Source organism: Magnolia sinica, chromosome 4 (genome assembly GCF_029962835.1).
Source record: "Magnolia sinica isolate HGM2019 chromosome 4, MsV1, whole genome shotgun sequence".
NCBI lineage: Eukaryota > Viridiplantae > Streptophyta > Magnoliopsida > Magnoliales > Magnoliaceae > Magnolia > Magnolia sinica.
Genome location: NC_080576.1, coordinates 109,244,926 through 109,258,892, shown reverse-complemented (window position 1 = coordinate 109,258,892; position 13,967 = coordinate 109,244,926). Strand labels below are relative to the sequence as shown.

General features: G+C 48.5%; 1 protein-coding gene across 1 annotated transcript; it reads left to right on the top strand.

The window, feature by feature from the left end:
* The first annotated feature begins 11,289 nt into the window (after positions 1-11,289).
* LOC131244635 (cyclin-dependent protein kinase inhibitor SMR4-like) lies at positions 11,290-11,845 on the top strand. Its single transcript, XM_058244137.1, has one exon. The coding sequence runs from the start codon at positions 11,321-11,323 to the stop codon at positions 11,693-11,695; it is 375 nt and encodes a 124-aa protein (XP_058100120.1). The 5' UTR covers positions 11,290-11,320; the 3' UTR covers positions 11,696-11,845.
* The last annotated feature ends 2,122 nt before the right edge of the window (positions 11,846-13,967 follow it).

The following is a 13,967-nucleotide window of genomic DNA, read 5'->3' as shown; positions in this document are numbered from 1 at the left end:
CGTCAGTCGACGAGCGCCACGTGTCGAGTGGGGGAATCGATGCAGGCGTCGAATCATTTCCCCATTAATTACTTCTGCCGTATGGCAATCTTATAAATTGGTGGGGGTCCCGCATTTTGAACTTCTATTGCCATTCCTTCTTTTCATTCCCTTTGGAGCCTTCTCAGTCTTTCATCTTCTTCCTTTCCTCTCTCTTAACCGTCAGCGCTTCCTTCCGCCATTTCCGTTTTCCTTTCTCCCTCCGGTGAGTTTCTCCTTCCTCTTTATTAGGTAATAATGGCGGATAGGGGTTCTCGAAGTCCCCAGGGAAGAGCTTCCGGAGACAAAGGCGAAGCGCAACATTTTTGGAATGTTGCGGAATCGCCTTCCTTACTGACGGAGATAGCAGTGGATGCCAACGCTGCTTTTCTATCTGAAAGAGTCACTGAAGCTCCGGCGGAGCGCCCTGCTTCCGTTGTTCCTTCTCGTGGTGGGTCGTCTTTATTAACCCGCCCGGGAAGGCCTAACTTTCCAAGGGGCATGGAGGAAGATGAGGAGGAAGAAGATGAAATGTTGATTGCCGAGGGAACCTCTGATCCAGTTCCTGTCGATGAATCAGCGCACGCCGACTCTGAAGGAGAAGGGTAGGGGGAAGATTTAAGCGGTCTGGTTCCCTCAGTTTTAACTGAGGCGGACTTAGACAGAATCCGAATCGGGTATCACATCCCCGAGTCGGTCATCACTTATCTCCCCCGTCCGAATGACTTGCCGGATCACCCTCCTGCTGGGGCGGTCGCGATTTACCAAGTGTCAATGCAATGCGGCTTGCGTCTGCCCCTTCAGGCCATCGTCCGGGGAGTTTTGTCTCGCATTCAGATTGCCCAGGGACAGATAGTCCCGAATGGGTGGAGGAACTTATTCGGGTGTGCGGTGTTGTGGGCCGAGATGGAGCAGCCACCGCTTACAGTCGACGAATTTCTCCACCTGTACCAAGTGCGAGTGAATCCGAACTACCCTGGCTTCTACGTCTTCGCTGCTTGGCGAGGCGGAGGCGGTTCCCTGATAACTGACCCTCCCACTTCCAACAAACATTGGAGAGAGCGTTGGTTTTGGGCATGTGGTCGCTGGGAGACGGATGAGTCCGGGTCTTGCGAGGCTCGTGTTCCTCGGACATTCCAGAGAGCAGGTGACTTGGGTCTTCTCTCTCTCGCCCTTTTTCATTTTTTGTAATATTCTGAGTCTGACGGGCTTGTGTCTGGCAGATATTCCAAAGAAGCGGCCGAAGCTCGGCTCCAGTGCCTCGGCTCGGATCAAAGAGTTGAGGACGTTGGATCCGGCAGATAGGTCTTGGAAGGTGCTTTTACAGCCGGAACGCCTTCATCTTGCAGGTCTAGACTTCGAAGTCACAGGTAATTGAAAATGTATCTTCGTGTATCTTCTGAATTTTTCCCGACTTACTTCGTTTTTTTTTATATATCGAAGCCCGTCCCAATCTCAGGATTGTTCACGAACCGGCTCCTTCAGATGACCGGAGCTCGTCCTCCCCTTAGGGCGGTTCACGAAGTTGAAGGCTCCTCCGCGGTCTGTTCGTCGGAACCTCGGCCGCCGAAGAGGCAAAGGGTGGTGCGGAAGGAGAAAGAGCCGGCGAGTTCTTCTGCCCCTTTCGTCGTCGTAATTCCCGACCCGGAAGAAAGGGCGGAAGAGACGGCGGTCGCTGCCTCGGAACCTCAGGCGGCACCCGACTCGGTACACGTTGAGACGGATGTTCCGAGACAGGAGGAAGAGACCAGGGCCGCGTCTTCCAGAGGGGAAGGTGAGACGAGGACCGCATCCTCCAGAGGGGAGGAGACGAACCAGGAAAGGCCGTCTGTCCTGCAGCAGGTGGTATCGGGGATGGTTCCCTGGGCCTTAGCCCACGGAGGCGAAAGAGAGTTCGTGAGGCTCTACAACGCTCCGTCATCGCAAACCGTCAGCCATGCAGCAAGGGTGCTTTTTGAACTCGCTCCTTGCTTGATTAAGGCCGGCAAGGAGCTATCCTCGACTCATCGGCTGCAGACTCTTCTGTCGGAAGCCGAAGGGCGACGCGAGGAGGCCGAAATCCAGGTCGGCGTCCTGACAGGCGAGGCGGCCCTTGCCCGGAAGGCTGCCGAAGATGCGGGAGTAGAGGCGGCTTCCTCCAGAAGAGCCTTGGATGAAGCGAAAGCAGAGGTTGCTCGGGTACTGGCTCTTCTCTCCGAAGCTGAAGAAGAGAACTGGCGAGTTCTCGCAGTTCACGCTTCGTGCGCAGATGACTTAGCTCGGGCTAAGCTTGAGGCGGCGGAGCATATTCAGCAGGCCGATGAGAAGACTCGGGAGGCTGAGAAGGCTAGGGACCAAGCCGTCCAAGCTTTCCTTGAGTCGGCGGAATTTGAGGACGAGAGGGACCGCTTGTTCCAAAGTGGATATCTGGAATGCGTCAAGGATATAAAGAAATCTTTTCCTGACCTTGACCTTTCAGAAATCGAGGGTGGAGCAGCCTCGGAATCCGAGAACCCGGACGCCGCTGCTGGGGACGAGGCCGGTGCATGAGGACAGTTACCAGGGCCCTTCGATTTTTTCTTTCTATTTGCTTTGATGTATTCACACGTTGTATTTGCATGTGTTTTGATGAATGAAAGAAAAATGCTTAGCTTTATTCATTTGACTTGGCTTTAATCTTTCTTAGTTCAGAGTCTTTAAACATTGAGTACCGAGCTAAGGATAGTAGACCTTGAGGTGTTCAGCGTTCCAAGGGTGAGGCAATGGTTGTCCGTTTAGGTCTTCTAGCCGATACGTTCCTGGTCGGATGGTGCCCGAGACGATATAGGGTCCTTCCCAATTGGGTCCTAGCGTACCCGACCCAAATTCCTTGGTGTTGGAAAATACTTTCCGGAGAACCATATCTCCCATTCGAAACCTTCTAATCTTAACTCGGGTATTGTAGAACCGAGCCACTTGTCGTTGCCGCGCCTCCGTGCGCAGCCGCGCCACTTCCCTTTGTTCGTCCAGAAGGTCGAGTCCGAGTGCAAGGAGTTCTTTATTCTCTTCTACATTGAATGAGGTGATTGGAGCCGAAGGTAATCCGATTTCAACGGGAGTGACGGCTTCCGAGCCATAAGCTAGTGAAAACGGAGTCTCTCCTGTGGCTGTTCGAGCTGTAGTTTGGTAAGCCCAAAGAATTTTCGGGAGCTCTTCGGCCCATGCTCCTTTGGCCCGGCCAAGCTTGGTCCGAAGATGTTGCTTGATAATCTTATTAACCGCCTCAACTTGTCCGTTGGTTTGAGGATGATGAGGTGAAGAATAAACATTTCTGATTCCGAGGTTGTCGCATATCTCGCGAAAGCTCCTATTATTAAATTACCTTCCATTATCTGTAACAATGGTACGGGGTACTCCGAATCGGCAGATAATGTTTTTCCATACAAACTCGGTGATCTTCTGCTCGGTTATTTTAGCTAATGGTTCTGCCTCGGCCCACTTCGTGAAATAGTCCACTGCTACCACAGCAAACTTGGTCTGACCTTTTCCCATAGGGAGCGGTCCTATGATGTCGACGCCCCACTGTGCGAAAGGTCAGGGACCAGTCATCGGTGTCAGTGCCTCGGGTGCTTGCCTCGGAATTGCCGCGAACCGTTGACATTTGTCGCATTTTTGAACGAGCTTGCGAGCGTCATGTTGGATAGTGGGCCAGTAGTATCCCTATCGTAGGACCTTGTAGGCGAGAGATCGCCCTCCAGAGTGGTTTCCGCAGATTCCTTCATAGATTTCACGTAATACATAGTTCACCTCACTGGGTTTGAGGCACCGCAGCAACGGAGCGTAGTAGCCTTTCTTATAAAGGGTTCCGTTGAGTATGGTGTAACGAGAGGCTCGAATCTTAACTCGTCGAGCCTCGGCACGATCTTTAGGCAGCTCTCCCTCGTCAAGGTAGTGGCGGATTGGATCGATCCAGGATGGTCCCGAGTCGATTGTGTTGACGGCCTCGCCAATTGGTTCATTTACACTCGGCTTGTCGACGTATTCGATAGGGACGGACCTGGGTATATCATCTTCATCGGCGGAGGCGAGCTTTGCTAATAAATCGGCTTTGCCGTTTTCTGTACGAGGGATCCGAGTGACACGACAGAGCTGAAATCCATTGACAAGTTCTTTCGCTTTCTCCATGTATGCTCTTAATTGGTCTTTCCGTGTTTGGTATACACCGGTAACTTGATTAACAACCAACTGAGAGTCGCTGAAAACGCTTAGGTGCGTAACTCCCATACTAGCGGCGAGTCGGAGGCCGAGTAACAATGCTTCGTATTCTGCCGTATTGTTCGACGCTTGGAATCCAAGTCGTAAGGCATACTGTATATAGGTATTATCGGGAGTTTCCAGCACAACCCCAGCCCCACTGGCCTTCGAGTTGGAAGAACCGTCGACATACAGTTTCCAAGGAATAGGGCAAGGGGGAGCGGTTGATGTCGGAACTGCACCGTCCTTCGGCGTATCGTTTACTGAGAGTTCGGTTGGAGGCGTCCCCTCGGCGATAAAATCAGCTACGGCTTGCCCTTTGATTGCTGCCTTTGGTCTGTATTGAATATCAAACTCACTCAGCTCGATAGCCCATTTAGTGAGTCGGCCGGAAGCCTCTGGTTTCTGCAATATCTGGCGAAGCGGAAGATCGGTCATCACGATGATGGTATGGGCATGGAAATACGGCCTGAGTCGGCGAGAGGAAGTTATTAAAGCCAAGGCGACTTTCTCCAAGCTTGGGTATCTCGTTTCTGCTGGCAGTAACGCTTTGCTGACGTAATACACCGGCAGTTGCTTTCCTCCGAATTCTCGTATCAAAGCCGAGCTGACCGCTGCCTCGGATACTGCTAGGTAAAGGAGCAGGGACTCCCCTGACTCGGATTTTGTTAAGAGAGATGGAGAACCGAGATATGATTTTAACTGTTGGAACGCCGCTTCACATTCTTCCGTCCAACCCATCGTTTACCTTCCTTTCAATTGTTTGAAGAAAGGGAGACATTTATCCGTGGCTCTGGACAGGAACCGATTAAGTGCTGCGACTCGTCCGGTCAACCTTTGGATGTCCTTAATGGTTTTGGGAGATTCCATATCAATCAAAGCCTTTATCTTCTCAGGGTTTGCCTCTATTCCTCGCTGACTGACCAAGAAACCGAGGAATTTTCCGGAGCCTACTCCAAAAGCACATTTACTCGGATTTAGCTTCATCCGGAACTTCCGTAGGATTAGAAACATTTCTTCCAAATCATTCACATGATCTGCCGCGTGTATGCTTTTGACGAGCATGTCGTCGATGTATACTTCCATGGTTTGGCCTATAAGCCGAGCAAAGATTTTGTTAACTAACCTTTGATAAGTTGCGCCGGCATTCTTCAAACCAAATGGCATCACTCGGTAACAATAAAGGCCTTTGTCGGTGACAAAGGTAGTTTTTGATTTATCTGTTTGATGCATTACAATTTGATTATACCCTGAATATGCATCCATGAAGCTAAGGAGCTCATGTCCGGCTGTAACCAGCTGGTCTATCCTCGGAAGCGGAAAGCTATCCTTGGGGCAGGCTTTATTTAAGTCGGTATAGTCAATACAGACTCGCCACTTCCCGTTGGATTTCTTTACAAGCACGACATTCACGACCCACTCTGGATAGTGTATTTCTTCTATGAAATTAGCCTGGAGGAGTTTGTTGACTTCTTTTTCAATGATGGCGTATCGTTCGGGGCCGAGAGGTCGTTGCTTCTGTCGGATCGGTCGATACGACGGATCGACGTTGAGTCGGTGAGTCACCACAGAGGGGTCGATCCCGGGCATATCTTCATGACTCCAGGCAAATACGTCGGCGTACCTACGGAGCAGGGCTATCAGCTTTTCTTTCAAAGGGGACTGCAGAGACGAGCCAATTCGTACTGTCTTGGATCCATCTGTCTCGACCAAGGGGACCGAGACAAGATCTTCGACCGGCTGTCCTCGTTCATAATTCTCGCCCCGAGGGTCCAATGATTCGATCGTTAATATGTTGGTCGGATTCTTGTCGGCGGCTCCTTTTACAGCTATCATGTAACATCGCCTCGCATCTTGCTGGTCTCCTTTGACAATTCCGACTCCCGACTCGGTCGGGAATTTCATTGAAAGATGGTATGTGGATACCACGGCCTGGAGGAGACTCAATGAAGGTCGGCCGAGTATTGCGTTGTATACTGAGGGTTGATCGACGACCAGGAAGTCAACCATCATCGTCGTCTGATGTGGGGCACTACCAGCAGTGAGTGGTAATGAGACAGTCCCTTCGGGCAGTACTTGTCCTCCGGAAAAACCAATCAACGGGGTCCGAACTGGGCGTAACGTGGATCGTTCGATCCCCATTTTGTCGAACGCCCGAGTAAACAACACGTCTGCAGATGATCCCGTATCGACGAGTATTCGGAACACTTTTCGGTTAGCGATCGCCAGGGTGACGATCAACGCATCATCGTGGGGGTGATGGATACCTCGGGCGTCTTCCTCAGTGAACGATATGCAATATCTTTCCCTTTTTTTCTCCTTTGGTGGCCGATCTATAATCATGAGCTCGGACTGAGGCTGACTAAGTTTTCTTGCATGATTCCTTCGTGCATTGTTTGAGTCGCCCCCACCCGATAATCGTCCGGATTTCTTCCATAGGCTGACTCTCGGTCGGGCGTGCCTCAGCTGCCCCAGCTTTAACCATATGTTCTCTGAGTCGGCCGTCTTTTATGAGTCGTTCGATCTCTTCTTTTAGGTGACGGCAATCACTTGTGTTATGCCCGTGATCACGGTGATAATGGCAGTATTTATCCTTGTCCCGCCGATTAGGATTACTCCTGAGCTTACTGGGCCAGTTAACAAAGCCTTCGTTTTTTATTTCCATAAATACCTCTTCCTGAGTCTTGTTCAGGGGAGTATATGTGGAAAATCTTCGATCCGGCCGTTTGCCTGACCTTCGCTCATCACGTGCTTGATCATCCTTGCGTTTCCTTCCTTCGGCCAAGTCGGCTTCCTTTTTGGCCGACTCTTTGGCCAAAGTTTTAGTTTCACGCAGGATTCGCGCTTCCTCAGCATTCGCATACTTATCCGACCGTGCCATAAATTCTGCCAGAGTATCGGGCGGAGTTTTATCTAGAGATGCCAGAAATGGCTTATCTCTAACTCCTTGCATGAGCGCATTGAGAGCCATTTCTTCTGAATGTTTTCGAACCTGAAGGGATTCGAAATTAAAACGCTTGATATAATCTTTCAGTAGCTCTCCCTGCTTTTGAACTACGTTGTTCAGATGTGCAGGGGGCTTCAATTTCTTCTTTCCGCCGATGAAGTTGGTGAGGAAGGCGTCGCTCAGCTCAGCGAATGAACTGATGGACTTTGGTTTCAACTGTTTGAACCACATTCGAGCTACATCGGTCAATGTAAGAGAAAAGGCCCGACACATTACTGCATCCGAGGCATCGTGGAGCTCCATATAGGTTATGAAGCATTCAATATGCTCAGTCGGGTCGGTCTTGCCGGTGAAAGGAGTGATTTGAGGTAATCGAAACCTCTCGGGCAACCGGGCCTTCAGTACCGAGTCCACAAAGGGGGACGCCTTCGCTTCGGACCCGGTTGAATATACATTCCGGCCGTGCTTCATGTCCGCCATCTCTTTCGCCATCTCTTCCCGCACTTCTCTTTTAAAATTTTGAATATCGGCTTTCCAAGGTTCACTGCTCTCTGCGGTGCCTTCCATGGATGGGCGATTGCGCCTTCTTCGCTCTATCTCGTGCCGAAGATCAGTCGGGGGTAGGGAAGCGTTGGCTGATTGCGCTGGAGATGGTTCTGATCCGCCTTGGGGTTGGATCGGCCGGAAAGACTGCGGCGCGGAAGGTTGAGGATCAACCGCCGTAGTTGGTACGTGCGTTGTCTCCCCTTGAGGATGCGGGAGCGGCTGCATTTGTTGCTGATACATTCGTTCCAGCATCTGCTTCATCATATTCATATCAGACCGGATTTCTTGAACCTCCTTATCCAACCGTCCATCGTCGCGACCCCGCTGATTGTTGCTTGTCCTGGTCGCTCCTCGTTGGCGGGAGCCGCGACTGGACCCGCTGGCCCTGTAATCGCATTCTCATTCAAATCTTCTTCTGGGACCGTCCTTCTAGTCATCACCATGGAACTCAATGTAGAAATATGAGATGGCTTTTTTGTACGGGTTCCCACAGACGACGCCAAACTGTTGGTGCAAATATCTGGTTCGTCCTTCTGGACCTTCGTGTACCTGCACAGAGAGGGGACAAAGGAGACCCTGGCTTGAGCAGGGGACCCTCCGATGCCAAAGTCAGGCCTGGATTCGGGGTCTAGATGTATAGAGGGGTTCTGAGAAAGAATTATTTTTTCTTACCTCCCAAGACGATGGAGGTCCCTCTTTTAAAGCTGCCGGAGCATTTAATCGTACGAGGATTCTTCTCCTGATATCGCGGAAATAGGATCGTGCCCATCTCGAGCCTTCATCCGATCCCGTGAGCTTCGGGGTCGGAGATCTTATCCCAAGATATCCGGGATGAGGCTTGATCTTGCGATGGCCGATCTGGTAAGGAGGTCCGCCCGATGCATGCCCAGAATGCTGATGAGTCGTCCGAACCGACTCAACCTTTGTCTCGGTTTAGCGAATCATGCCTCGGATTTGACACATCCTTTGGTAACCCGAGGCATTAAGTCCGAGTCTGCGGACTTATATTTTTTATCCCCAACAGACATCATAGTGGGGCCCACAGAGCACCGACCATCAGCCAAGGCAGGGGAGTAGCCAATCTGTTTCCGATTTATAAGAAATATCACGATGGCCCCGCAAAGCTTCCGCAGGCAATCTGTTTGTTGCCGCTTCCGCTTGGGAGGCGAATTGCCTACCACCCCGAGTTCCTGCGGTCAGCAGTCAAGTGAGGCCCACCGTGATGTTTGTAAAAAAATCCGACCCGTTAATTCGTTTTGTAGCTCATTTTATGAGATGAGGTCAAAAATAAGGATCCTAAACTCAAGTGGGCCACACGATGTGAAAAAGAGGAGAAGAAAATCCAATTCGTTAAAACCTCTCCAGAGTCCAACATGATGTTTATGTGACATCCAAATCTTCCGTATGATCATTCCCACTGGGATGAACTGAAAGCACAGAAATTTCATCTGGCCCAACAAACATTTCAACGGTGGACGGGGTTAATTTCTCACAACATCCAGCCATTAAATCCAAGTTACCGTGACCGCGGAAACTCGCATTCCCACACAAACCCTGAGCACTGGGCAGGGCTCACAATGAATGTTCCCTCAGAGTCAGATGCTTGCTAGAATACAGCCCGACGTACAGAAGATATAGCGTGTGACTTTAGCCGTTGGATCCGATTCATTTCCTATCATCAAAACCGTTTTGATGACGGACCACACCGTGGATGGGAATGCTTATCATGTTTAATTAATTTAAATTTTTTGTTATTTCAGGGCTAAGTAAGGGTCCATTTTCAAAGGTAGAAGGTCAAATAATCAAATTTTTAGTATTTCAATCTAAGATTTTTGATCATTATACCATCATCCATCCAACGTGTGGTCATCATATAAACGGAATAGATCATTGAAAAATGGCCCAAAATGCCTCAAGTCCTCCGACGTATCCTATTGCAATAACTCAGATGTACTGTAGCAAATCCTTTGTTCCCTCAATCTAAACGTGCAGTGTCATATTTGCTGAGGAGCCGACACAGACATCCTAACGAGGCTCGTGCGAGTTCCAAATAAAGAGACTCGCCACCAACGCATGCCTACGTAGCAGGAATATTTAAGATCTAGACCGTTCATCAAATGGTATTAATATTTTTATTTATTATAGTTTAATCTGGATATCTATTATTCTAATATTAATATAAAGTTGAATATTTTTACTGAACGGACAGATTAAAATTACTGAAGATTCAAACTCAACTCAAATACTTAACCCACCAGATATCAGAGCATGCTGATTTTTGGGACACATCATCTAAAATTTGGGTCCTCCTGATGAGCAGATTGGATCTTTCACACGTATACCGATATGGTACACCTAATGGGCGAGTTCTTCAGATGAGACTCGCTCGATTCCTGTACAGATTTTTCAGCTGAAACATGGTTGAAGTGGACAACAGGTCTTCGATGAACAGTGAATACTCCGTACTCGTTACGGTACACTTTGACAGTATGCTCTCTTCGCACGTAGGCACGATGTGTACGTGTATGAGATCAGAGCCTCTCATCAGGCAAACCAGACATGGTAGATGCAACCAATAGATGGATCAAACGTGTACTTGAGTAATGGATGGTTAAGGCGTCTCTCATAAGTAAAACAAATACGGATAGATTATAATATTGATTTCCACTTATTTAGGATCAACAGATGATCCGTTCCGATCTCAAACATATACAATTATTTTACATGCTTAACGCGAATACTCATTCAAAATCCACGCGAGAGAGTATATGCACTAATCCCACTGCTTGTTTCCTTTGGGAGCGGATTAGGTGAGGCCCCGGCCGCACCCAACACGGTGCGACCCATACAGTGGGGCTCACCTTGATAAATATATTTTATATCCACGCTGTTCATCTGTTTTTCTAGATAATTTTATAATATGATTCCAAAAATGAAGAATATCTAATCAAAGATGGACCATACCAAAGGAAACAGTAGTGATTGACCATTAATGGGCCAGGAAAGTTTTGGATCAAGCTGATATTTATTTTTTCCCTTCATCCAGTTTCATGTGACCTTATAAACAGGTTGGATGGTAAATAAATACTACAGAAACATTAGAGTGAGCCCTATGATTTTTTTTGAATGGTAAAGTGTTCAATCACCACTGTTTCCTATGGCATGGTCCACCTTAGAATTGGATACGTTTTTTTTTTTTTTTTTGTTGGGGGGGGGGGGTGGGGCGAAGGGGTGTTCATGTTCAAACATGATATGGAAGAACGGATGGACGGCGTGGATATAGAATATATGCATCAAGGTGGGGTCCAGGGCCGCACCGTCTTTGGTGTGGCTGGGGCGGTGGGGCCGTATATAATGAGCTCCTGTTTCCCTTCATAGCACGTGGGGGTGACGTCCCTTCCGAAACGGGGCTTCCTTCCCACGTGTCAGACTTCCCACCACACGTTCCACCTCCAAGAATGAAATACGCGCAAAACAAAACCAACGGCCCAGATTCAAAATCCAATCTCCCCGCTTTTTCCCGCCCAGCCACAAACCCAGTTCCCGCCGCTTATTTTGAAGAACCCAAAACGCGGCTTGAAGTGGCCCACACCTCGGATGCGAAATGCCTGTTGCACCTCCACTTCCATATGCTTAAAACAGCCAACAGCATCACGCCACGTGGACGCCAGCCCCATCCTAGCTGTCGCCGGGCCCACAACCCAATATATACAAAATTTCTGCACTAAAAAACCTATTCGCGTAAGGAGAGTAGAGAAGATGGAGAGAGAAGAAGAATCGACGGGAGAAGGGTGCGTTACACCAAAGCACGGTGTATATCGCATCCCAAAAGAGCTCATCTGCCCACCGCCTCCAAAGAAGAAGACAGCCGTTGGGAAGAGGATGGACCCGCCTAAGAATGGGTATTTTCAGCCGCCCGATTTGGAGGTTCTCTTCTCGTTGGTGCCAAGGCAAAGGGAGGCATGTGCGTAGTGCGCACCCTAGTCGATATGCGCATTGTAGATGTGTACTGTAGTTAGTTAGTTAGTTTTCTTTTTTCTAATCTTTTTGTTGTATTTGTAACGAAAAACATTTGAAATGTTAGTTTTTTTTTTTTTCTCTTTTCTTGAGGGTTTCTTTGAATATTTTTAAAATAGAAGTGTTTATTCCGGTGTTTGGATGTTAACATGCGTACTGCGCAACCGGCGTACTGTAGGAAAGCACCACATCATCTTGGTGTATTTGAGTAGGGGATTTTTAGTTCGTCTCATATTTGAAGATTTGTAACCAGATTCTTTTCTTTTATTTTCTGGCAGCAAAGAGGCTTCGAGCTCGGGATCTTTATGTCGATCGTGAGAGTTATGGCAATGGGCTCCGCGGCCCGGCCCGGCCTGTTACTAGGATTGTCAGTGGGCTGGGCTCTGGTCAGGCAAAATTTACATTTAGAATAAGCCCAGCCCGGGCCGAACCAACGTCAGGCTCGGCCCGTTGACAGCCCTACCTGTAGTGGTAGGGCTAGAGTCATTACACCATGCCTGAGGGCTGTGCTCGAGCTTGAAATGTTAGCCCAACATACGCAGGCCACCCTAGTCCATTAGAAAGCCGCTTTCTATAATTTTGAGTCACATTCATCGTACATGGGTTGTTGAAGGAGGCTTGCTGTATCCGAGTGATGTTGACGATATCCAAGAAAAAGAAGAAAAAAAAAAAAAAAGATTCTTAAATGAAACCATTTCAACGTTTTAATCATTTTTAAATATTTTAAGCGTAGGACAAGCGCAGGGGCAGGAAAAATGCCTTTTCAACTTGATTATGGTTAAGGGTTTGGTTACAATGATTAGCTATGGCGAACCCTGGTTCAGCCTATTGGCCCCACTCCTGCAGCCATGGTTTTAAGACTTGAATGAGTCCAATACAATTGGTCCAAGTTGACTCGGTTCAACTACGACTTGATCCGTTTGATATTATAAGTTACTACCTCGAATCACCCTGACTCGGGTGAGTCGTGACTCGATTTTATACCAAACAAGTCCATCTAGCTAGCCATGTCTAAAAACTAAAGCTCGGCAGAATTTGGCCTGATCTGAATCGAATTGAAGGCTTGGCTCGATGCAGATCGTGTAGGACCACTTAAATCTGATTGTATATAAAATCGAGTTCGGATCATGGTCAATTCAGATCGATCCAATTCGAAATCCGAGCAAACCCTAACTCCTCTTTCTTCACCCGAAGGAGGTGCCATACCCACCCATCTCTCCTCATATCTTTCCTGATTTCCCTCCTTTCCTTCATTCTCTTCTCTTTTCTTTTCTTTTTTCTCTCCTGATTTCTTACATCTCTTTCTTTCTCTCCTCTTTTATCTCCCTCTCTCTCCCTAGACTCAACTCGATCCGACTCGATTCGGTTTCCCAGACCGAATCAGACTCAATTCAAGTTAAACCAACAAGGATTCAGATTGGATCAAGTCAGCCCTACTGGACTCAGTCCCAGATTGGATCGAGTTCGAGTCAAGTTCTTGAAAAATCAAATCGAGTCGAGTTGGACCCAATCCAGTCCAACTCAACTCAATGTCCACCTCTACTAAAAACCATGCCTACTGCTAAAATGGGCATCACGTTGGGCTGGGCTGGGCTGGGATTGGCTGCAGTTTGTCTTCTAATTCCATTTGGGGGGAAATCTTCAGTGTGAAGTCACGAGGATTTTCCGGCAGATTCAAAACAAAGCGGATCGCGTCCTGCCCTCGCCTGGTCAAAATGGGTCATGCAGGGGCTTTGTGGAGCCCACTGTGATGTATCGGTTATATCCACTCCGTTCATCCATTTTTTCAGATCATATTAGGATGTGAGCCCAAAAATTATACAGATTAACACCTCAAGTGGACTGCACGGTAGGAATTGAACACTTATCGTTGAAACTTCTGGATGCCACACAAGTTTTTGATCAAACTGAAATTTGTGTTTTTACCTTCCTGGGTCTGTGTGACCTTGAGTATTGTCCTGACCCTTCATCGAGTCCAGGTAAAAGGCAGAACGGCCTAGATTCCATATAAACAGCATGGTGGGCCTTCCCTGGAAATTATGTATCGGCGTTCCTTCCCCAACCTGCACCCCGTCGTCTGGTCCACATGATTCGCAGATCAGCCCGATTTTCAACCGATAAAATCCGCTGACACATCTGATCGAGGGGTTGGATTTCATTCTTGTATCTGGCGGACCCCACATCTGCCCAGTACCACTGGAGCAGAAGTGGATTGTCTGCTGACACG